Raw genomic sequence first — 27,171 nt, 5'->3', positions numbered from 1 at the left:
TTCTCGTTATTTGTATTTTACGCTTCGGAAATAATTATTAATTTGCAACTTTCATTTTCTTTATCAAGGCAGTTACATTTTATTCCCATTTTCAAAAGTTTCTATGATAGAAATGGGCTAATATTCTCTACTCTCACTCGTACGTAACCTAAATTACTAATGAACTAGTGATTGATGTTATATGAAAACGCTGGCATCCAGTAAATATATTTTCCAACCACAGGCGCCATAGTCATTGTTGCAATGCCGTGAAAAGTATTGGTCGAAATCCATATGTTATTATTTCTGAAATTTTGCTCCACGAATGTGACCATTTTACTACTTTTGAACTAGAGTTGGATGTCTTCAATCCATTGATTTCTAAAAGAATATATGTCAATGCTGTCGAAATTAAAGATCGATTTTAGCCACTATTACAACACTGGTTACGAAAATGGTTTTGGGCCGCAGAAAAACTATTTTATAGAAAAGCTACCATAGTGTAAAATCAAAACCCCTTTAAAAAAGGAATTCATGTTGCCGCACCCTGTATTATAACCTTGATAGTATAGCTACCACTGTTGTATGCAAAAGAAAGAATTACTAACCTCTACTCTGAAATCGGAATAACCAGATAGAAAGCTAGCAGAACGATCGAGGTGTAATAAAATTGTGCAATTTATGTGCCTGGAAAATCTTCAGATTCAACCAGGAGGTAAATATTTAACTTGAATTATTTTTCTAAAATGTTTTACTAGTATAATATAAAAAAACCATAAACACAGTAATCAACCCGAAGGTCGGTTTAGTAGGTGATGGTAGAGTTCACCCAGTACCAAGCCCTATACGGCGTGTGAATATTCACACATCAGGGTAGGGGGGCAGTTCCTTTCCCTGTGCCGGTTATGGTTTCCCAGGAAGACCTGGTACCCGAAAAATCACTTTAGCTTGGGTAGAGCTGAAGGTGCCCAGAGTGCCTTGCCCGGGAATCGAATCTGGGACCCTCTGGTCAGCAGTCCAACGCTCTACCCACTGGACTACCGCGACCCTTAGTATATATATTTTCATAAAATAATATGTGGAATATAACTTATCCTTTAATGTATATATTTACCGAGTAACACTGATGATAAACTTATTTTCAATTTCTATTCAAATAAAGCTTACTCTTATGGAATTCCCTCCTAATTACTCAGCACACTTTTCTTGGGGAATTTAGGTACATTGGGGAAGGGAAATGCGGAAGATTTCCATGGCGGAATGTGAAGAATAAAGAAGGGGATTATTTACGAAAAATATTTGGCATAACGGAAAAGGTAGCCATGTAGTCTTAAGCGACTAATTACACGGCAAGTCAATTTCAGGTTTTGAACTTCCCAAACGTATTTGTAGACGGCTATCGATCTGACCAGCAAGAAAGCAGTCGATAGTATATATCGAATTAATCGACTCTTCAATAATTGCAAACTTCCGCCACATCTATCGATAATATGTTATCTCGGTTATCACCAAGCGGGATGCTAAATGGGGATGTTGGACGATATCTTGTTTCAATTCTGTTTATGCTGCATTCTTCTCCCAATTTTTTTAGATGTAATGAATAACTAGTATCGATGTTTACTGGAAATGGTGTGTAAAGAAGACGTTGTGACGTGGTTTAAGGAGTCATCTAGTTACAAACGTATTGATTTAATGTGTAGTTTATTGAATATGTGCCTTCCTTTTGAGTTAAGGTTTCTAGGCACATGTGTGGAGGAACTCGGTAAACGAGACTTTCATGACCTTAGGGAGGCCGAGAATCGTGCGAATAATATAACTGAATTATCTGAGCTCCGAAGTGTTTCTGATAAACGGACACGACGCAGTGTAGCAATATTTTTGTCTTTACTACATTCTTCTAACCATGGGTGTTCTAATGAATTGTATAGGATACTTTCAAACTTTGACTATAGTGAAATTAACACCATGAGTGGTTCGATACCCGAATCTGATTTAGATGATCCTCCTCTGGATGAATTACTGTTGCTTTACACAATGGCTTTAAATCATCCTGCTTTTACCTACGAACAAAAAACAATTTTTGAAAATATACTTCTAAAGCTTCAAGAGGAAGAAAATAAACTGTGCTTGGCGAATAATGTTGTTATTTACGTGAAGTCTCCTATACAGGTAAGTTACTTTATAAACTAATGTTGTGCGAATAAACAATTTAATAGTATTGAATTTTTAAAGTTGTCCTCCATTAATTATAGTGTAAATTTGTTTTAAGCAAAAAGAGCAGTATTTAGGCTACGTAGGTCGGATACTTTAACGTGCTCAGAAGCACCCGAGAATTCGGCTGTTGTACATAGTCCGTATCAAGATTTTATATTGAAATAATTATGGTACTATCACGGATGCATAGTTTGTGAAGCAAATATTGCCATTCATAGCCCGAAATACTTGATTTTATGTGCAAAATTGGAATATTGCATTCTTTCAAAATCGTCAAATTCGATAAGTTTTACGTTGTAGCTTAAGTAAACACCCGTGATTTATTTCGTGAGATAAAAGTATTTCACGTAAATTTTATAAGCAGTAAAATTTTTCCAGTCATTGCATAGATTTTCTGACTAAATTTACTTTTAATTGTTGCTGCTGTAAATTTCACTTGCTGTGTCCGAATCTTCTTTCTTCTCTGATGAATTAATGACGCCTTAACGTAAAAAGTATTCAATGATGATGGCTTTTTGTTCCAATATCATAAATGTATGCGATATTATATCACGGTAGGTGCACCATTTTCACACGTAAGTTTTAGAGAAAACATTAATTTTGGTGAGTAGATAATTTTTATGTTATTAGATGAGGACAACTAAAAGATAAAGCGGTCAAAATGTTGATTACATGACCTTGGTTACGACGATAGCCAATATTATAATATCATAAAATCAAAGAATATTTGATAAATCAGAGTGTACAAATAATGGAAATTTCTCTGACACTATGTGAATTAGATCATTACTTGATTTTAATTGGGCGCGTGAAACTAGTTTACTTAACCACAAACATTAAAAAGTAAGTGACATTTTTCTATGTGAAGCTGTGTTAATATCCCCAAATTTTCATTATTATATGCCATACACCCTGCAGTATGTAGATTAGTTCACACTTGGCAAGTTGCTCTTTAACTGAAATGTGTTCACTTCCTTTCCCCCCTCTCATTCATGAAAAGAGAGAAATCTTTTAATAGCTTGAGAAGAAAAATATAAAATTCATGTTTTGAATAGAACTCCTTACTCATTGCCAAAATAATTCTCTTGTAATTGCATGAAAATACTTTGAAGAAATGCATACAGTTTTGAGCCATTTGACAAATGGAATTGAAAATTCTTCATTAATCGTGATTTAGTATTAGTATTGTACATTCCCATTTGGAGATCATTTCTAAGACTGAAGCATCGGTAATTATTTCCAGGCCAAACCTATGTATCATGTTGAAGTACTTTTCTGACATAGAAGTAGTTCTATGTCAGAAAAATAGTGTGTCATTTAAGAATGAATAAGAACAGTTTTGGGTTGTAGCAGGAAATTCGTCTGTTAGTTTTTTCGTTGATACATAATATTTACTCCTTTTTTACTAAGTATCATGAAAGAGACCTCAGTTGCTTCATTCTTAAGCCATTTAAAGCAAATTTACCAGTAACACTCGAAAAGACATAATCCATCTGATACCATGAGGTTATATACGATTTGGATTTATATTTTACCATCTGTTGTGTCTATTTGTGAAGTAGGATTGTAGTTTTTAATTCAATATGAAGCTAAAAATATTTATAAAGGGTGAAGTAATATTGTAAAATATAAATGTATTTAATTGATACATGCTTTGGCACGAGAGTATCCTAATCAAGTCACTTTTTAATGATTTATAATACTAAAATGAATATAATATGGATGGATATACACGTGTGTGTGTATATATATTTATATAGTTTGTGGGTCGCGGTAGTCCAGGGGTAGACCGTTGGACTACTGACTGGGTTCAGTTCCCAAGCAAGCCTCTCAGACACCTGCAGCTCCACCCAAGCTATGTGATTTTTCGGGTACCAGATCTTCCTGGGAAACCATAACCGGCACAGGGAAAGGAACTGGCCCCCCAATCCTGATGTGTGAATTTCACACGCCGTATAGGGCTTAGTACTGGGTGAACTCTACCATCAAGTACCAAACTGACCTTCAGGTTGATTACTGTGTTAATGGTTTATATATATTTATATATTGATTTTTTAAATGGAATTCCATGAAGTAAAGATTTCAATGGATCTCTATTTTCACTAATTTTTTTCATAAATTTTGAATTTTTACATTGATGACTTGTAAATATTTCTGGCAAACCAATGTGTCCTTAAATCTATTGTTTGGAGGTGCCTTGGATAAATCATATTCTTCTGACCGTTAATCGGTAATATTTTGACAAACAAAATTGCAAGCTATCATTATAAATTAATTTTATGTTGGAGATGGATTTCCCTTTTTTGACAGTTGAAAATGGAATCTGTTTTTGCTGCCATGTTGAGTATTTTGCCGTTGCCTATTTTCATGCATTTTAAAATTTTGATTTCATTGTGAAATGTCAATTGACATGACACAGTGACATGTCAATTATGTGGTGGAATTATGTGAATTATATAATATGTAGGATGGAAATCATATTAATATAGTTGAAAACAGAAAAAGTAGTCACCTTCATCCCCATTTTCTACTGCTTCCAAATGCTCCTTAGCTCCTTCCCACACCCTGCCATGTGAAAACAATTTACCTTTCTCACTCGCCAGCTTTTCTTTTCTCAATACTTCTCCATACCTACACTACACCTCAAAATCTTCAAATATATATAATTAATGGTTTCTGGCGTAACTTTATGTAACCGATTTATTATAAATAAATGAAAGGACTAACTTTGTTATCCGCCCGCCCTGGCTGTATATATAAGAAGGGCTGCAAATGTAGAGAGCTCTCCTGATGATGAAGTTTTACTTCGAAACCCGGGTCGTGTGAATAAATCGTTTTCGTGTGGAACTACAAAGTTAGTCCTTTCATTTATTTATATTCAAATATATACTCAAATTTCTGTCCATAAAAGCAAAGTTTTTTTACCCGAGCAAATGAGTGCTCAATTTCAAAATTTTTCCTAATTAATTTTTTCAGTTATGGCTAGAGGGCACTTGTCATTTGTTCCTTAGTTTTTAATAATATTTTTGTCAGTGCATTGCCTTCTAATGTTTTTACTGGCATTTTCCAAAATATTGCTTTTGTAATTCTGTACAATGTTCTTCTACACCATACTAGAGTTTATAGGCTTGACATTATTCTAATATATACCCTCATCACTGGAGTTATATTAGTTCTGGGGCGTGCATCAGGCACACCCATTATATTAACCTTGTTATTCATTATCCTCTGTGTGGTTTTTAAGATTTCTTTTTAATGAACAGGATAATTATGTGTATAACCTTGTCAGTTTATTAGTTTTCCAACCCAAAATATCTTGAGATACCCAGATAAGGTCAAGTACATATGGCATGTTGCAGAGAAAGGGAATCTTGTGGGAAGCGGTGGTTGTGACACTCCTTCCCTAAACTTATATCTTATGTGTACTCCAACATTAATGCAAGGTGGTTTGACAATCCCTGGATATCTACTAATGTAATCAACAAAAAAGCATCCATTTTTGAGACATATGCCATGGGGTCTATGTGGGAGGCATCCTAATTAGGTAAATGTGAATACCGTGGTACCTGCATGATGAGGCCATTAATCATAGTGCCTAATTAGGGATAGTAAAATTTGCTGTGGAGAGTACGTGCATTACCATTTCTCTGTATTTACATTTATTCCAGGTTTAATTCTTAGTCTTTGTGAATTTTTTTGTTTTCAAGCAAATTTAAGTTATGGAATTGATCCATGCCTCATTTAAGATTCCACATTGTATCCAAATCCTATCTCTTTTATAAGCCATCATTCACCATGTTATATCTCTATCAAGGAAATTATGTATTTATGAGGAAAGCAGTATTTGAACAGATCCCTTATTCTTTTTTATGGTTACTAAATAAATAATGAATTTAGAATATTTTTGGAACGCAATCGGTTTCTAATCTCTTCTTCTATTTAATTCTTCTCCATACCATTTCTTGCATAATGAATATGATTTATTTATATGGTCACCTCCATTTTTTTTAAATGTGATGTACACCTATCTTTAAGACTTGTGTTTGATGTGAATTTAGAGAATAGTGAAACGGTCGTGTGTTTTTACATAACATATTTGTATGAGGGTGGATTATTTGGTTTTGTTTTTTAGATTTCAATGCACATAATTTGGGAGAAATCAGCATAATTTTTTGGTTATATTTCATTAAACTCTCATCAAGGTTATTGATTGCTTTTTAATCATTTCCCCAATTTAAGGTGGGAGAAATGGATCCTGCCCTCTTAACATGTGGTGCCAACCAGAATGCATACGTCCGGCCTTATGTTACCCCTATTGCTGCTATTCCTGTTGCATGTGGTGAGTGGCCTTGAATATATGCAGCATGTATGTGACATATTGATTGAACTTCATCAGAGATTCTTTGCAGAAGTAACGAATTATTAAGCACTGGATTGGTTTTGTTCTAGACGTTTCGGTGAAATTTATGTAAGTTGAGTAAATTCATGAAATGGTAAATTTTTGAAAAAAAATATAGCTTGTAATAAAATGTGTATGCTTACCCATATCTTACAATTACAAAAAGTACCATGTCACGAAAAGTCTCTAGTTACTGACAGAATAAAGAACTAAATAGTTTTAACTAAGTACATTAGGATATAGTATTTAACTGCATACTTGAAATCCTGGAACTTCTATTTAACTGCAAACATTTTGGAGTTCTTGCTTCAGGAAACATCATACAATGGCAAAAGTAGTTAATTTGAACTTGTATATGTGAAAATGGTTTTTTATGAATAAACTAATAATTCTGACTTATCTTTAAATACACCCTTTAATCTGCTGTAAAGATTTATGGCAGCTTACCCAGGAAAATGATAGAAAGAATTGAAATAATGAAATGCAGTGCTTACCATATTAGTTATCACAATGGTGGGAAACATAAAACATATTACTCTGTTTATTATAGCCGGTAAACACCGGAAAGGGGTGTGCGGCAGGGTAATTTATGACACCAGTCTTAATTTATGCCAATTTTTTAAGCTTCAATTTACAGTCATAAAGCAACTCCAGAGAAGACATGCAAACATTTAATTTCCTCCCTGAAGATAAATTTTTAGGTTCATTGAAATGAGGAATTTCTTAATCATAAAATGGAATGAATTTAATATCATTGAATGTACTATGGTATCGAATGAATAGTTGGTGCACAGGTCAAATTTCCTGATGAATGTCAGCAGTTATGAAGTTTATCATCTGTAAAAACCTTATCACAAAATGGATTTTACATTTGATAGAATTTCCAATTGTATTTTTCATTTTGACTCACTACTGTAAACAAATGGCAAATGTCGCAGCCTTCCAAACACTGCAGCTCGATGTGCACTGTCCCGGTATAAATACAGCAAACATTCGGCTCCCCCCCACTGCTACCTTCGTTCCACCAAGTGTGAGTTACTTTCTGGACAACTCTCATAATAAACTGATGTGGGCTGTTAGCAGGGTAAAAGGAGAGCATTGTAGGACTGAAGTGCAAGGCTTTGGAAAAGTTACCAAATGAAGGAGGAGGTGTGCTGTTCAGAAAGGTGGAAGATCCTTCCCTAAGTAAGAAGTTGAAGCAAGGTTATAAGTATAGATTGGAAGCTTTTGAAAAATTAGAAGGGTGAAATGGATAGAAAGAAAAACAAATGTAGAAATGGTAGATGTTGTAGGGGAGGAGAGGGGTTTGTTGGCAGAAATCCAAAGGAGACAGGAAAGGTTGATGCAGAGCATTTTCATTGTCAATGGAAATTTGCAGACTGATAGAGGGGAGGATGTTTTTCACACAACATAGGGATAGGAAAAGGATAGGCATGTTGGATAGAATGAAATAAACAAAGGAGTATGTGGAATTGAAGGATGTATGCATTTTGCTAGGAAAGGCAAAGTAATGTACCATTGTTCAGTCCAAAATCTACCTTAAACAGTAGAATAACTAATAATAATATCACATTGCCCTGGTTTAAATATTGCAAGGTAAATTTAATAGCATTTGCTCACCATTAGTTCGTAAACTGTGGTTTTGAGTATCTAGACTATTTTTCTGCAGTGTGGTGATTGTAGACTATTCTATTAGTTGGTCTTCTATTTTCTGATACCGCATGGACATCCTATGACATTCTGCAGTCATGGCTGTCTCTAATATTCTTCCCTAATCCATTGTAAATTTTAATCATGTGATCATAGTGAAGAGGGAAAATATTTTTTATAATATTTGTTCTATTACAGTACTCTATAATTTTAAATGCCATCTCCTATTCAAAAGCATTGCTTTGTCACTGGTTAGGGACTGCCATGTTGAAGTTTCTGTAATGTATAATTAGTACTATTGTTCATGATGGCTTGAAAAACATGAAGGAAATTGAATCTATGATTTGGAAATGAGTGGGAATACCAACAAAAGAAATATGCAAATGTAGTTACAATTTTCAAATGATTCTTGGAATAATTACAATGAAGATTTCAGTTTCATATGGTCTTGAAGTAGTTAAATTTGATAAAGTTCCCTGTCGTTGAATTTTATAAAGTTTAGTGTTAATTAGTTTTTTGAGTTAAATATGCTGATTTCCTGATCATACATGCTATTCAAGCAGGCATCAGTAATAAATGTGAAAACCATGCTGTCAGCGCACTATTTATTTGAAATCAAAGAAATGTGAGAGAATTTGGTTGAGTAATGACAAGGTTTGCATAGAAAGTTGTGCCGTATATTGTCTCCCATCTAAAAATTGTTTAGTGGAAGCTGTTATGTTGAATTTAATTGCTGTCATTTTCCAAAATACTATGTATCAAATTATATTATGAAATTGTTGCAGTGGTAATAATCTAAAGAATGACAGCTCTGGCATGCATGGGCTAATTGACTAATTGACATGGTGTAAATGTAGCTGGCTATTTTTCGCTCATTATTTACTAACTGTGAAATGGTAACTCAGAAGTGTAGTGATATTGACTTATGATATATATGCTGTAATTTTATGAATAGGAAAGTACCTGGATTGATGATTGTTCTACAGGTATTGATGTTTATGTTAGTTTATGCATTTTAAAATTTTTTCATAATTTCTAATAAGTAGGCATTATATAAGCAAGTGTAATACTCTTTTAAGTGGACTCTTGAAGTGATTCTTAAGGATCATATGTTTTGAGTTGGTAAAATGCTTATTCCTATAAATATATTTGTACTTTCCATAAACCTTCGTGTATTATTATGAGGCAGACAAATTAAATTTGTTTTTCTCGTGTTCATTCCGATTTAGCACCAGATCGCAAGATTTGCAACCAAAGCAATTCATCTCATGAGTCAGCCAATGGCTCTCATGCGAGCATGACTCGTAATGGACCCACCCCATCACCACAGCCAATATTTGTCACTTGCATGAGGCCAAGTGCGTACCCACTGCAGCACACGAGGCAGCTCCACTTGGAAGATGCACCGCTCCCAGTCAGTGTCAACTGCAGATCTGTCCCTTCACCTGCCCTGTCACCCACCCACTCCTCTCACCCGCTGGAGGACTCTGCCACGCAGATTGTGAGCAACAACCCCTCTACTCCACCCCCTCCTCCGACCTCAAGCCCCACTGTCGTGTCTGCACGGGTGCACCGGAGGAGACCTCAGTCGTCATCCCCTGGGGTAGGGGAGTCAGTCGAAGGGGAGATGGCCCCAAGGGTGTCCAGGGGCCACAGGGGTGGAGGAAATGGCCAAAGGCGGCCAGCGACATCGCCAAGGAGGCACCAAGTGCGGGGACGGGGTGGGCTGGAGCAGCGAGAGATGAAGGACATCCCTCGCTATGGGCCACAACTGGGTGACACGGATGAGGTGAGGTCCTTCTCTTCATCCTCATCTCCCTCCTTTACCCTCCCGCATCTAATCTCCCACTTCGCTCGTCATCTGTCCCTAGGTAGTTGCCATGTTGATAAATGAAATTGATGTGCAGCTTGGTTGTGCTGTTTTTGACTGATTGCGTTTTCAGTAGCAAGTCGTTTTCAAGATTGAAAAATCTACCATGAAACTGTTGATGCGCCGAAACTTAGTTGGTATAAATATTCTGGGGAAATATAGCAACTTTCAATTTTTTTCAGGGCTGCATTAATTAGCAATGAGTGACTATTACATTGATGTTGGTGTAGCAAATATAAATTATTTTATTTTGTTTGGTTTTTATCAAAATTTGTTCAACAAATTTGATCATTATCCTTCTGGTTGCCACATGATATGCTGGAAAAGTTTATGATGAATCAATACTGGTTAATCAGTAATGGTGAAGAATTTAAAGTACGTCGCACTTTTCCACTAAATTAATTTATTATGACCTATGCTTTGGCTTAATGAGCCGTTATGAAGTTTAAAACCTTCCATGGTTAACCTAATAGTGGTGCAATTATTTGGAACACACATCATAAGTAAAGTCTTCAATATAGGCTCCTTTAACCTCTTGATGTCGGAAATTGTAAACCCGAATACAGTAATAATGGTGTTTAGTTCATGGTGCTTTTCTGTCGCATATTGAGGAAAGGTATGGAGAACATGATTTTTAGTCAGCAAAATCTGGGAAAGTCAGAGAATATTGTGTTCGGAAATAATTGCCTATCCTTCTATTTGGTTGAGTTTTAAATACCACTATATGCGCTTTTTTCAGGCTGTGAATTACTCTCCTGTTAATATAAGATATTCCAGAATGAGAGACCTTCAGTTCCAGTCTTAAGTTTTCTAAGACTTTCTATAAATCCTCATGCACTGAATATACCCTGATCTTTTTCCATTCTCTTTCCCATTCATAGCCTAATTGCTGAACTATATTCTCCTGTGCTCCTGCTTTTCTTACATTCGAATTGTTCATCAGTTAGGAACTGTTTTCTGTTCCATTCTACTGTAGGGGATTTTTGGCAAGGTATGTGTTGCAAATTATTCTCACCCGTGGAGAAGTTTTTGCATTTATCTGCCCTGTCTGCAATCTCTGAAGTATTATATTCTAGTTTGTGTCGTGTATCCTTTGCTGCTTTTATATTGTTGGAATCATTTTCATCTTTGACTATCTTTATACCAAGTTCCTTTCCTTTGTCAAGTGACGTAATGGTTCATAAAAACACTAGATCAAATAAATTTAACATGCTCAAAAAATACATGGAAAAGTTAAGTTTTCAAGTTTCCAGGAGTATTTTTTTGTAATGTGTTTTTTCTCTAATGTATGTGTAAACCATATTGAATTATGGAGATTTTTCATATAGCATAGACATATAGATAAATTGATATCTGCTATTAGCATGCTAGTCTACCTTCCATGAAAAAATTGACCAGGAATAGGGTATGTTTGAGAATTTTGAAGGCATAAACGAGGACAACAGGATTAGAAATCTTTGGTGTTAATCAAATGAAATAGGCTGAAGAAGGAGACTTTAAGAACCATTGCCATAGGATAATTCACCCAGGCTCAGTTGGTTTTATTCAGTTCACCCGGATCAAAAATATCAACTGGAAATTTCCAAAAATAAGCAATCATTAAGTTTCAGACATAGTTTTGTCTAAATATAATGAGTGTTCACAATCCTTCAGCTCAATAAATTATCGAGCTCTTGATATAACAAGACTAATGATATAATTTCACTTAACATATTTCCCTATTACTTCCAGATGCATAATATTGCTGTAAGGAAATTTACTGAGAAGTTATTAATAATAATTTATCATGCATTTTTAATGACATAATTTTTCTATTATGTCTTGTCAAATTTCAATGATATTAATGACTTTGATGCAAATGAAATTGGTTGTTGATGTACCTGAATAATATAATTCTATGAAACGAAATAAATTATTTTAAATGATAGGTCTTGCTGATTGCTCTGTAAAAAGGAAGATTTGGCAACCATATCCTCCTCTGAAATGTTTGAGGGAGGGATGGGTTTTGGGTTGCTAGTGTCACTGAAACACACATTTAAGAGGTGCAGGTTGTGGAGCCTTCCTCTAACCTCCTGTGGCTGTAATAGCCAACCATGTGGGTTACTGGCTAAGCCTCAACTCCCGTCCCAGTGAGTGTTCAATGCCAATCATCTTCATCAGTTCGGACAGATAAGGAAATTCTCACTCAAAAGAGGTTTCTCATTCTTGAGCCTTTTAATAATATTAATTCATTAAAAAAGCTCAGTCTTATTCACATATTCACAATCTGACTCTTCTTATCCCTTCCAACTGTTTTCTGTTAACAACAGGCTTCAGAAATTGTCACTTGTAGAACCTGCAATACAATGAAAAAATCTTATGGTGAAGGTAACAATAGAACCCTAATGATGCTGCTGGCAGTGAAACCATGATCTTGTAAATAAATTTAAAATAGGGACCTATCTATTTGTTTTTTGTCCTCTGTTCATTATACAACATTAGGGCTGGTGAATATTGATTTCTGTCTAAATGGACAACCGCTGATGGCTTTTAATACCAGTCTTGATATATTAATTGGTTCAATGAAACTCGTATTTGGAGTTCACCTTTTTATGGTTATCGTACTTGGGCAATACATTGGAGCAGCTGGGAAAAGAAGTTTAGAAGTGATGGAAATGTTGGGCTTAAGAAAAATTATGAAGGGAAAATGGATAGACTGAGTTAATTATGAAGAAGTGCTTTGAAGAGTGGATGAAGACCAGTACTTCTAATGCTAAAAACACTTATGAAAGGATTCTTTTGGAATGGTGTTCAACTCCACCATTGCCTTTTGCATTATCTCTTCCCTACTCTCAAATGGGATACTTTCAATTGTGTCTTCAATTTCAGAAACAACCTGAAGTTGCGAGGGGCCATGTCTGGAGAGTAGGTAGGTTGCTGTGTGACTGGAATGCCATGCTTTACCAAAAAATTCTAGATCAGGTGCGATGAATGAGCTGGAGCTTTGTCATGAAGCAACTACCAGTTTTTTGAAATCCAAAGGTTTAGACTGAAGGCTGCAATGTATCATGGTGGAGAGCTTGTTGATAGTACTCTTTTGCCAATGTTTGGCCATCTGGTGCATATTCATGATGCACAATTCTTTGGATATAAAGAAAACTTAGTATCACCTTGGTTTTTCTTCGCATCTGTCATGCCTTTTTCGGCCTTGGGGGCTCAGGATGCTTCCAATGGGTCTATTGTGCTTTTGTTTCCAGTTCATATCGGTACACTCGTGACTCATCTCCAATTATCATGGTGTTCAAAAACTCAGGATCAGTGTTGGTAGTGTCCAGCCAATCCTGTGCAACTTCAAGGAGGAGTTTTTTCCGTTCCACCAACGGCAAATTGGGCAAAAATTTTACAGCCACTCTACACATTTTCAAATTCGCACGCAAAATTGCACGTGTGGAATCTTTACTTATCTCAACCTCTTTGGAAATCTCATATGGTAAAGCAAAGATCTCCCATTACCAGGCCTTCCACCCTCTCAACCACAGCTGAGTGGTTTGTGGTTTACCAGAATGCTGTCCACTCTCCACTTATGTGCAGCCGTTTTTGAATTGGTTGAATCATTCCTTAATTTGTGATACCCCAATAACATAATGCCCATACACCTTTTGAGTCTTGTGAATTGCTTTGTTTTGAGAATCATCAACAAGTGTTTGGCCAAATTTGATGCAGTATCTTCGCTCAAGTCACAGTATTATCTTGAGAGAAATTGAAAAGCAACAAACACATGTAATGGTGTTTTACTCGGCGGTCAGCAGGCAACAACTGGCTTACTCAAAGGCAGAGAAAAAATTAAAAGCATGTACTTTCCCTAGCATCACCACTGTGACAAAATTCAAGATCAGATACTTTTTCAATGGGCCTCTTATATTATTCATAACAGTATGAAGTTCTTTTAGTAACTTTAATTGTCTTTATTTTGCAAAAATTGGTTATGTTTAGCTTGATTTTTGGTGTAGAAAGCAGTTTTATAGTCGTTGAAGGCCAGATTTAAACCTTTGATTGGGACTAAATTTTCTTTCTCTTTAAGCTGGTTGGAGGAAAACCTATTAATAGGATATAGAAACTGTTTTGTATGAATATAAAATATCCAGGTTTACGACAAATTATAAAAACTTTCAAATGGATGGTTAGAGACATGAAAGGAGTTTTAGGAACAGTAAGTGCAACTTAGCCCTTTTAAGAAAGGGAAAAATCTTTAGAGCTTGGCTGTAGATACTCTCACCACGTGACAAATGATAGTAGTGTATGGCTTAAGCCTTTGACTCCTCTTATAATATCAAACTATAATTTTCTAAATATAATACAGGTAAGTATCCATTACAGACCCATGTTTTTATAAGCAAAGTGGGGAAATGTTCTTATCTTCGTACATTATGTGCACCAAATTTTCAGCCTTTTCAACTAGCAAAGCCTCAGTCTTCCTACTTTCCTAATGTGATGTTTTTATTTATTTATTTGGTGATTTTAATGTTCATCCAACATAATCATATAATTTCAGGGTTCTAGGAAGTGGAACCTGCAGGTATTCATACACATGAATGTTTCTGTTAATTTTTTGTGTGCTGGAAAATGGATCTTCGCACTGCAGTTAGAAAGACATTTTTTATTTCATCTTTCCATACTGTTCACCTACTTAGCCTAAGAAATATTTCTAAGCCAGGTTTCTAGGATCTCCATTTCTAATTAATTAAATAGACACAAAGGAACCAATTTACATGTCTTATGGATCAAATACATCACATTTGGATGTACCTTTGAATCTAAACGTCTCACCAAAATGAAAAACTATGTGCTTTTAATGTTGTACATAAATAAGTAGCTGTTGAAAACTGTTGATTAAAGTAAAAGATTGGGCATTTTAATTCTACAAATGTGTCAAATATTAACATGTTAGTCTTCTACTCTTGCTTTATCTCCTCAAGAATGAGATCTTGCTGGGAACTGCTTGGACTGATTTGGAGACAGTTTTTTTGTAAATTTAGTGTAAACGTTAACTATAGACTTCACAAATTTTTATCCTCTTTCCTTCATTTTCTAATGGATTATGACTGCTGAAGAAAAATAAATTGACGGTCATGTTGTGTTTTACATGCCTGATATTTTTCATACATTATGTTCATACGAGGGTCATCCGGAAAGTAGTACCCGTTCGTGCCGCATGAAGTGCTGACGACGCGAGTAGCCGCTGGACGAGGTCAGATAGCTTCAGTGGCTTGTCTGCCTTCTCTGAGCCAAGTTGCGTGACGCTAGCATTGCCTGTGTTGTTTCTGTGATTGTTTACAATGTTTAAAAAAATTGAGAACGCCGCCAGTTGTGAAGTGAGGGCAGTGATTAAATTCCTCAATGCAAGAAACGTTCGCCCATGTGATATTCATCGCCAATTAAAGGAGGTGTATGGAGACAATGTAATGGACGAGTCGTCTGTTCGGCGGTGGTGTCGCAACTTCAACATGGGGAGGGGGAACACACACGACGATGAGCGTTCGGAGAGACCGTCTGTCATTACAGACCAACTGGTGAGCTCAGTTGACGAATTCGTGAGGAACGATCGGCGCGTCACAATTGATGACATCTGTGAGCATTTTCCCAATGTTTCTCGAACAATTGTTCATGAAATTGTTAAACACCATCTGCATTATGCAAAAATTTGTGCAAGATGGGTCCCTCGCGTATCTCAATGAGCTGGCGGCGAAGGACTATGCAGCAGGAATACAGAAACTTGTCACACGTTATGACAAATGCCTTAATTTGCTTGGAGATTATGTTGAGAAGTAGTTTAAAGTATCCTCTTTCAAATAAAATTTTTTATGTTTGTTAATATTTACTTTTGTCTTTTTATTTCACGAACGGGTACTACTTTCCGGATGACCCTCTTATATGGATCTAATTTCATCTGGTCTGATAAATGTAGTTCTCTCTTGTGAAGGAATAAAAACTTCACCATGTTCAGAGTAAAAATATATACTGGAGTACTGTGAAGTAATAATAATAAATGTGGAGTAATTCTATAAGAATTCCCCATGTAAATATTATTAGTCTTGTTTATTCTAGTAAAAAGTATTCATTTGTGTACAAATATAGTTTTTATACTTATTGTCTTATGTACATTTTTTAGATTAAAACTCTATGAAAATCTGTCAAGAAAAGTAAGCAATTGGATAAATATTCGAACAACATTTTTGCATGTAATGATCCACATATTATAAATGAAATGTTATAACCTGAATCTAAATCTTTGATGTGCAAGGGGTACTTTTCTTTTCATAAGAAGTCTTCCTCTTTCACTGCCATTTTGTGGGTTATGGTAGTTGAGGGGTAGAGTGTTGGACTAATGACTGGAGGGTCTGGGTTCGATTCCCGGGCAAGCCTCTATGGGCACCTGCAGCTCCACTCTAGCTATGTGATTTTTTGGGTACCAGATCTTCCTGGGAAACCATAACCAGCACAGGGAGAGGCCTTGGGCCCCCTACCCTAATGTGTGAATTTCACACGCCGTCGGGCTTAGTAGTGGGTGAACTCTACAATTACCTACCAAACCGACATTCATGGTTCTGTCATTTTAGCATTGGGTGTTTACAACTTTTGAATGTTGCATAAAATAAGGTAAACTTAATTTATGAAGTTATCATGCTTAAAATTTGAGATAAGGCAGATAACAAATGAAGCAATGGCTACAATAACTCCTTGCAGATTTAGGTAGTTTAATTTGTTTCTCAATTTTAATCCGTTGTCTTTGTAGATTATATAAATCTTTAGATTCATTTACATGAATGAAGGTCTGTTGGGTGGTGTTTTGAATCAGTTTGTTTAAAACTTATTTATTTTCCATTTTAGGGTCCAGAAGAATCTTCTACAGTAGATTCTGATGCAACTGAAGGCCAGCAAAATGCTGATCAGTCAGATGTGCAGCATATCACTAATTGCCTTGGGCCATCTGTCCTGGCTCCAACTTTGCCTTTGAGTGATGCTGCTTCGAAAGGAAATGATGCAGTGCACTTGAATAACTCCTCCCCAACCACACCCCAGTTGGAAGAAGCTCCTATGACCAAAGGCCGTCTGTGTCCTTTAGAGGAAGGAGGTAAGCATTGTCTTTTATCACCCTCTTTGGGTAACCTGGCAACCGTGCAACAATGAAATGCATGCTATTTTATCTCTTTTAGCAATTATTATATTTTAAGTTTTATGAGATAATGTCTGCTCCTGCACTTAAAGGTCACCTCACACATGCTCTGCTGTAAGGCATATATGTCTTTGATTATTCACTTCTCTTGTAGAAGGAATAGAAGATTTTTGTTGTCTCAGAATATTACTGTCTTAAAAGTTAAAAATGACCAGCAGTTAATTAGCATATTTTCTTTTCTGATGTCTCCACATTTTGCCTCATAATTAAATGGGTACATTTTGGGTTAGAGGAAATCTAAATGCTTAAATGGTTCTCTTAAAAATTTTAGGGTAATGTTGTGTTTCATAGGTGGGTGTAATCAGTGTTTATAAATACGCCTGAAAACCAGCTTCATTCTTTGTTAATTAATTACATTTATGACTATGTGCTGACTTGAGCATTAAGATGTGAGCTTCTGATATTAATGATTATATGACTGGAGTCAGGGGTATCAGTTTGAATCTTTGTAATTCTTGGCAAATTATCATTTCATTGTTAATTTCCTAAGTTCGCGTACAAGGCAGTGAGTGAGTGATTCACTTTTGTGAATTATTACTTGGTTTCTCTGTATCCCTTTAATGCAACAAAGTGCAAAAATTATTTGCCTTGACCAGGATTCAAATGACCGGATTCCTTGATGTCTGGCGGGGTGCTTTATCAAGTTAAGCTACCGAGGCATCCTCGGGAATGATTTTTATGCTTAGAAATTGCTACATTGTAATGTGAATTAATGGATGACTCTGTTAAAAGTTATTGTTTGAAGTATTTCCCACAGTTCCTTTGAATTTGTATTCCTTGACATTGTTTCCATACAGGGAGTGGTAATCTCATGGATGGCCGACCCTTGGCACAGCAACCCCATGTTGGGGAGGGGAGGCCGGAAGTGTCCCCTGATGATGAAGTTACCGTGCAATCCATGCAGTGGGTCAGGGCGACGCCCACCACTGGCATGCCCCCCCGCCAGCCGTGCCTGCCCCACGCCCGGCCCTCCATGCAGAGAGCAGCGTTTGGCGGGGGCGTGACCAACTGCAGCTCAGCCGGGGGGAGGGGCGAGCATAGCATGGCCCCCGTCCCATCCTCGCCCTCGTCCGCTTTCTCGTCCTCCTCCTCCCTCTCCTCCTCGTCGTCTTCATCTTCCTCGGGGGTGAGTCCCCAGCCTCCGCCACCCGTGCCTCCAACCAGCAGCGTGCCTTACTCTCCACCATCGGTGCCTCCGCCGTACCTGCCCCCACCCCACCTTATGGCCCCACCCCCTCCCCCCCACACCCTCCGATTCTCCACCACGACCTTCACGACTGGGTACCTTCCCACATCTGGTGGTACTGGGGTGGGCAATGGGGGTGGTGGTGGGCCCGCCCCCCCTGCTCCCATGGGAAGTGCTGGGAGTTACCTGACCCCCCCACAGGTTCGGCAATCATTTGCTTTTGCCCCCAATGGACTGGCACCAACCGAGATTATGTATGCCGCAACGGCACCTCCTCCACCCCAGTACCACACGGGCCACCACCCAAGGGTCGGGGGTGGTCCCGGGCCAGTCATGGACCACTCAGGTCAGGCAATCATCACACAACCAGGGTACCCCCCTTACATTCCCACTGTTCTGCTGACTTCCCGAGGCAAGAGCAGCACTTGCTACAATTGTGGTGGGCGCACACATCGTGGTGGAGAGTGCCGTGAACTCACCATGGAAGAGATTACTAGACCAGGCAAGTGAAGGATTTGATTTATTTTGGAAATATGATTTCTCTACCCCCATCATTGCTAGTGTAAGTTGACCTATCTTCACAGTGTGGCATAATGTAACCATACTAGTTGGCTAATGCTCCATGCTGAAAATCTTTAGGTAGTTGGAATATTTAATATTTTTAGGTCTGGCATTTGTGAACAAGTTCTTCGTATAAAATATTGGTCAGGCTTCTTAACATGAAATTTTGGAAAATACTCATGAAAGGTATGATACCAAAGCATAGAAAAAGCAAGTTGAGTATGAGAAGAAAAACACAAGTTCAGTATAAGAGCAAGTAAAGACCTAAATGGAAGTATGCCTATCTATATATATTTTACATAAAATCAAATAGATTGAATAATACGTATGCATAATTTTTTTGTGTAAACAGTAAGACCTGCTAAAGATGGTCTTGAGGGGATCGACTAATAACTGGAAAACACTTCATTTCTTTAACTTGCAAATAATATTTGCAATTATTCTTGCTTCTTTTAATTTATAAGTAAATAGTCTGCAGAAATTGTAGACTTTTAAGGGTATATGGAAAGATAGGGATTCAGATTTATACTGAGAAGCATCAATTTTTAAAAATTAGTCAAAGGTATTCCGGTAAACTATGAAAATAGTATACGCTATATTTAGAAAAATATTTTTATTAATAACAAAATATAAAGTTTTCTGTTTTTTGTGCTGAATGATGAATATAATCTCATATTTTATACAGTGCTTCCAAATCTTGGTATAAAGTTTTGATTTCACTACTGATGGCTATGCTATGGACTGGGATGGCTGAGTTTGTAGCGCAAGCTTCTCTTATGACCATAATGATGGTTGATGCAGAGATTTAGGCCATGGAATTAAACACTCATGTTAAATCCAGTTTGTGCTGCTACATAACATTAAGTAAGGACTTATTCGAGCTATGCAGAGTTCTGATGAAGTTCACTTGATAAATATGATCTCCGATAGGAGGTCTTGAATTAATGAATTAAATTCAGACAAATCTTTGAAATGTCATTAAGTTTTACAGTTTGAGTCAGATTTTGAGGTGCATACGTAAGTATAGATGGCATATATAACGAAAAAAAACAGAAAATTGGTAAAACATTGAGATGTAATTGTATTTTATTGCAAAGGGAAATAGACAGCTTGCATTATAACTTTAATTTTTTGGCCAATTTATCATAAATAAGAGGCCAGTTGACTGGTCGTCTATAAAGATCATGGAGAGCAGGTTCTCAGATTCTATTGAGTTGTGTAGATATGAAGTGACGAGTTGCCTAGAAGTTAGATATGAATCCAGAGAGGGTATACCATGAATGTTGCTCCATAAAAGAGATGCTGTTGAAGCAAGAAATAGGAATTGTATTTTTAAATAACTGACAGCTTCAGTATTACATCAGCAGTAGCCATTGCAAGCTGAATCATGTTCAGTTTGCCTGTGGCAATGATGGAGGTGAAATGCAGTGTTTAATACACTGCATTGAAATTTTGTTTATGCAGTGTTTAATACACTGCATTGAAATTTTGTTTATGCAGTGTTTAATACACTGCATTGAAATTTTGTTTTTTCCTGATCAAATCATCAGCCTGTGTAATGCTACAGGAGGCTATGAAGTGTATTCTTCCCTAAAGCACAATTATAAGTTGTTTTATAGTGTGTATTGAGGGTAGACAATTTCAAAGGAAGGCCAACTCAAAGAGCCTCAGTCACTGCTCTTCTGGAAGTTAAGTTTTGTGTGGACATCTCTGGCATGACTAATACCAAATAAAGTCAAGTATTGGTTTCTGCTGGGAAAGTTATGGTGATATATTTCGATTGATATTCAGGGATTAGTGTATCAGTACACACAACTTTAAAACGGAATCAATTGTAAACTATAAAATCAGTCAGGAAAAGATCACATTTCAAAACAGCAGGATGAATGCTGCACTACGATAATGAATAGCTGGATGTAACACATTTTGTCATTGAATATCTTTCGAAAATCAATGTAACATATTGTCCTCATTTTCCATATATACCTAGCCCCATGCGAATTTTTCCTGTTGCCTAATGTGAGGAAACATCTTTGTGGAAAGCATTTTTCATCAGTAGGAAAAATGGTGAAGGAATTTTTCAGTCATTTTGAAGAACCTATCAACAATCATATCCAGCATGTTTTTGAAGGCTGGATAAAGGTGGAACCTAGTATAATACATCTGATTGGGACTACTTTGAGAAGGATCAAAATTTGCAGATGATTAAAGGTATGTGGTTAAAAAAAAGAAAAAAATGATCATTATTTATTTATCAGTTCTTGTGCCTCGCATGGATTTTATTTAAGTGGATTATCCAAAACATGATTCCTTCAGCAAAGTCACTCAAATTTTCTCCTGGAAATTTTGATAGAAATACATGTGAATTAATTTCATTTTGTTTAGTTAAGGAATGAGCGAACAGTTTTTTAATCAATGAATGAGTTCTTCTGGGGAAAGTGGCATCATGTGTGAAAATTAAACATCCACCCTATGGACATGTAAATGAGCTGGTGCTAATTGTTCTAACTCTCCAATACAACTGCACCTGCATATACTTTTCTTCAGTTCTCAAATGAATCAAAACTTGGCACTTGAGCATCAAGGAATCAGTGCTGGAAAAATTGGGTAATATGAACTCCTTTACTATTATTTAAAAGAAGAAACTATTTAGCTCCATTAGTAAGCTATTATTTTATTTTTCAATGAAGTGAATGGTGAATTCGGTATGCAGGAAAGGAGACATGAGTGACTCTATGAATATATGGTTTGTATAAAAAGTATCAGGAACTTTTTTGGAAAAAATTGATTTATTTCAAATGTTGCTACAATGCCTGAAAATTTTTCAAAGTGCTTCCCTTGCATGTCGACACACTTCTGACAGCGGTATTTCCGTGTCTTAAAGGCGGGTGGGTGGATTCCCGAAGGTCCTTAAGGGTATGGATGAAAGCTTCTTGGACGGCACTTAAGGTCCCATGATGATGTCCTTTGAGGGACGATTTCACTAATGGGAATATGAAATACTCTCCTGGTGCCAAGTTGGGACTGTAAGGGGGTGGTTCGGGAATCATTTCAATGCTGTTGCAGAAGGTCTTCGCAAGCAGACACTTTACTCTGCTCTTGGTTGCCCAACAAGACCTTTGGGATGAGTTTAGCGCAGATCTTTCACATTGCCAAATTTTCAGTGATAATGTTGTGCACTGTCATCTTATCAATACAAATGCAATCTGCAATCATGGGTGCACTTAACCGATGGTCAGAGTTCACTACTCCATGCACATGTCAGGAAAAAATTGTTACTTATGCTTTCCATGCAAACCTTGTAGGACAAAATAAGGGAAGTATGCAGAGTAGTTATTTAAGGCAAAAGAGAAATAGATGCAGAGAAATGTCATGGTGACCCCCTTATCGACTAATTCAGCCCATGGGGAGGTTTCTAAGTTGCAGTTAATTAATTTAAAAAGTGACTTTGAATGATAGTGTTAATGTGCAGTATTATTGAAAGTATGAGGACAATCAGTTCAAATTTTGTGCAATTGAGCAATAATGCATCCATAACATGTGAACATATTTTGTTATCTTCATGTCGTGGCTTGTTATTTCTCTCTCAAGTTTTCTTATAGATTATGCTCCTACCTTCTATAGTTAACCTGAAGTTTGCCAACAACTTCTAAATTTTTTATATAATGGTACTTATTAAAAATGTATATTTCGTTAAATTATTCAGTACTTAGAAATTACAGATGAGTTGCATTAGTACAGTCTGAAAGACTAGCATGGAGGACCTATGTGAGGAAAATTGAAAACCTCAGAAGGTGAAAAAGCAAGCACTGTTCCGAAGACATGTTAGATTTCAAGAGATTGATTTTGATGAATCCAGCATTTTTATTTTTGTTGACAATTTGTTTTTAATTATTATTGAATTTTCTTTAATGTGATATTTTCCTCAACAAAAGTGGGTGTAGTATGTCAAGCCACTTGAAGGATCCAGACCCTTGGGTGGTAGACCATTCATAGTTTCACATTTTTGGATATAATACGAGGTTCATTCGGTAAGTCCTTAAGGACAAAATAGAAAAGCAAATTATTTTGGATAGATGTTTTTATTTTTCAACATAATCTCCCTTTAGCTCAATGCACTTTTCCCAGCGTTTCTCCAACTTTTTTAAGCCACCCAAAAAATAGGATTTAGAAAGCTCCTCAAAATAGGCATCTATTGAGGATGACCACCTCCTCAGTCAGTGTGAATCGTTTGCCGCAGAATCATTTTTTCCATTTTGGAAATACAAATATCCAGTAGGGGAACAGATATAATGAATAGGGTGGATTTTGTAATATTTTTAACTTTAATTCCATAATATTTGCAATGGAAACTACACTGTTGTGGATCCATGCATTGTCTTGATGGAAGAGATTTGAAAAGGATGGTTTTTCTTGGTTTCTTCATTTTACAGGACTTAGGTTTGACCTGGGATGCCTCTGGGCACCCGCAAGCTGTGTTTTTCATTAGTATCAGATCTTCCTGGGAAGCCACAGGCTGCACAGGTAGAGGATGCCACCCATACCCTGATGTGTTCTCATGTTGTTGGGCTTAGTAATAGGCGAGCTCCAACCTCTTCCATCAAATGATCTTTTGGTGGGAAACTGTGGTATTTAAGAGAATAAGTCATATTCAAGGAAGAAGGAAAATTTACTCAAGCAGAAAGAATTACAGGCAGACGTTCTATATCTTCTTCGTTTATGTGGGTGCAAGGGATGGATTATATACAGGCACTCCATAAGTTACAGTGCAACAATTTGAGTGTAAAAATCATTTGCCTTGACCAGGATTTGAACCCAGATCCCTCAATATCTGGCTGAGTCCTTCTCAACAGGCTTGCATTGAACCTATTTAATGAATCATTCTCAATCTTATTGAGTTCTTGGAAAGAATTACACAATATGAAATTTTTTACTGGAAATATTGTATGAAATGAATTGCTACTAAATTCATGCTGTTCGCCTAGCATATTTTCAGCTAATAACCCCCTTGCACCCATGCAGTAGTAAGACCAGAGTCTTTCTTCCATTATTTAGAAGTCTATGTTCAGACCATCTGTTTTGAAGGATTGTTTTCAGGCAACTTGTGGTAAATGTGTTTTTGTAAACTTCTGCATTTATTAAAGACTAGAGGAGACCATTAATGCTGAATGCAGGTAAATAAAAAATCTGGAGTCAGTAGTCTTAGTTTGAACCTTGAGAATCAAAGGACATAACATAAGATTTCCCAAAAGTTCATAGTTTTACTGTGTAGTAGGCAGGCCATCATAGAAGCAATTTATTTTGTTATTATTTTATGAATAAATTGAGCTCTTGTATTCCGTTAAATTCACCTTGGGTCATAGATTTTGGTATCATATGATGAAGACATGAATAGTTTTTTGAAACTGAAAAGTCTTTTGAAATAACTTTTTTCAGATTTAAATGTGGGAATAGTTTTCATCCATTCATTGCCTAAGGTACATTTGTCCTCATTAATGTTTTCATCTGGCTTTCAAGTGACAAGAGATGCCCTTCTCTTTCTCTAATACATGAGAATACGCAATACATATACGATTTCTCGTACATGCGATAAATATATTCCCATCTGTGATATAGTAATGTGTCACTTGGTGTGATGATGACCCTATTTTTTTTCCTTCTGCAGGAGGCTATAGGTTGGAATATTCCCGTCAGAAGGCTGCCTTAGTTGCTGGTGTCAGTGGAGGTGGGGCAGGAGGAACATCTGGAGGTGGTGGCGACAATGCTGGAGTGGTCGATGAGTGACCTCGAATAACCGTTGTTCCACGACACCGTCACCCGGATTGTCGGGAGAGGGCTAGTGGACGGCGGCATGGGTCCAAGAACCACATAGGAAACAATTTTTCGTCCGGAAACGTGAACATGAGCATGGGATGTGCCTCCTCACGTGTTGTCCGGGCTTCTGCAAGCCCGTATGTGGCAATTTGGCATGGGCCACCCCTTGCGTGTGCCTGCCCCTCACTCGCTCATTTGACCCAGTGGTTACCAAATGGTCATTGCACTGGACCTGCATGACAGTGCATGCAACTCTGTCGACATGCAGGAATTTTTCCTGACTTTCCAATCAGGGGATAGGGGTTAAAACTGGACAATGGTTTTTAAGTCACAGTTGCTCAACAAGGGCCTTTCTGCATCGATTTGTGTCAGGCTTCTGAGTAGCATTTTGGTGCCTGGCTAGCATATGTTGTGTGCTATGAATTACCAAAAATTAAAATATTGAAAATGCAAATTGAGTCATTGAGGCTTTCCCAAGTATGTTTTGTGAACTTTGAGCTGTGTGGGACTATTGGACACATCCCATACCATTATCCTTTCATAGTGAAGTCCAGTGAAGAAAAGGCCAAAAAAACAGCACTTGATTTGACAAGTGCAACCTCTTTTTTTTTTTTAGTCTGACGTGTTTGTGTTATTGTTGAAGCTGTTTGTTTTATTTATGGGTGATGACTGGGCATGCCCATTCAGTGGTCCAGTTGCAAAAATAATATGGCACAACAATTTTCAAGCATTCATAAGTGAGCCCTTTCCCATATATGCTATAACTGTGATTTATTATTTCATTTTAGTTGTCATTTATCACGTTTCTGTCACTACAATTTAGTGCCAGCTAGACATGTTTTGAGTGTGTGTAGCTGAGTATATTTTATCAGCTTATTTTCATTCAACTCTCTTATTGTTTGGCTAGGTGATTTATTCTTTGTGTGCCATTTTTCACAAATCCCACCCAACACTGCCAAGCCTGTGATGAGAATCTGATTGTCTTGTTTTATTCTAAATATTCTATAACTCTTGCGCTGCATGTTTGGTTTTGTAATCTAATGATCTGTACTCTTAAGCAAATAGTTTGAATATGCCTGAGGTACTTAAAAGTCATGAAGGTGATGTGTTAAATATTTTGTTGAAGCTTGCTGTGCACATGCAGCAATGTATGAAATTAAGTTATTACTGAAGTATTCTCAAGTGCATTTTTTTGAAGTGTTACGTAAGGAAGTCAGGTTTGGGAATGATATGAGGATGTTTTTTAAATGCAGTGGTATATGCAGCCAAATGGACAAATTTTAAGTAGTCAAATTCCACAGTCATGTCTATCAACTCTGTGATTGTTAGAATTTGGGCGTTTACTTTTAAAAATGTATAATATGAAATGAAATTTGGGTTTGGTCTCATGAGAGCCATTTTGCTGTTTGTCATAAAGTAAATCGTTAGTGGAGCCTGTAGTTAATCAGGGGAAATACAAATGGTTGGACTGTCATTGTAATAAGCGGTATCAATGAAATCGTGGCGGCAAATATTTTGGCTTGCCTGTCTGGACCACGTTGAGCTTGAATTTCAATTGCCTTTGCCTTAAATGTGGGCTGTTTGTTTTAATACAGTGGCAGACACAGCTTATCCCCAATTGGAAGATCATGATTTTACTTTGGAAATGATATTTAAATATTGCAATAAATTGAATAAATTCTGTTTTTGGATTGATTTTGAGTCCTCATGATCAATTGGGCAACTAATACAACCAATACATTATTTTTGAGTTTGTGTGTGTTTTGAAATAAGACTTGGCATCTTAATTTTTATTCTTTTTAAACCTTTTATGGTCGTGAAAACATTTTTGTGATTGACTCAATTTTACACCATAAAATGGACTTTTATTATAGCTCTGTAATAAATGTACATAAATTAAAACAAAATTTTCTTGTATCAATAAAATGTATATACAGTTGATCTTTGAGAGAGTTAGTTATATTTATAAATTGGGCTGTCATGAGTGCTTTTAAAAATTTTAAGTCTATGTATTAAAAAAAATAGGCAAAATAAACTTTTAAGAGAAAATCATCTTGAGCAACCACTCATAAAAACACAATTTTTGATTCCTTCATTTAAGCAATGAAATTTTTGAAAATTTAAAAAGTTTGCATTGCAGGCTTTCATTTGGTTTTTTCCTGTAAAAGCTATTGATATCTAACACCATTCATTTTCAGTGTAATTGCTTAAGAATATCATGTAGTTATACAGGTAAGCTACTGGCAAAATGCTGATGAATATGATTAGATACTTGTCTTTTTTCA

At 36.5% G+C, this 27,171-nt stretch overlaps 1 protein-coding gene across 1 annotated transcript; it reads left to right on the top strand.

Moving 5' to 3' along the window:
* Positions 1–1,500: 1,500 nt before the first annotated feature.
* On the top strand, positions 1,501–26,865 carry LOC139694079 (uncharacterized). The gene is made up of 6 exons (XM_071592504.1): positions 1,501–2,148; positions 6,433–6,532; positions 9,472–10,031; positions 16,980–17,223; positions 18,123–19,013; positions 24,738–26,865. Exons 1-6 carry the CDS (start codon positions 1,606–1,608, stop codon positions 24,854–24,856), a joined length of 2,457 nt encoding a protein of 818 aa, XP_071448605.1. The 5' UTR covers positions 1,501–1,605; the 3' UTR covers positions 24,857–26,865.
* The last annotated feature ends 306 nt before the right edge of the window (positions 26,866–27,171 follow it).

This window comes from Hetaerina americana, unplaced genomic scaffold, assembly GCF_022747635.1.
Source record: "Hetaerina americana unplaced genomic scaffold, ioHetAmer1.1.p SCAF_5, whole genome shotgun sequence".
Lineage (NCBI taxonomy): Eukaryota > Metazoa > Arthropoda > Insecta > Odonata > Calopterygidae > Hetaerina > Hetaerina americana.
The sequence above is the reverse complement of the archived record's forward strand: the minus strand, read 5'-3'. Positions and strand labels throughout refer to the sequence as shown.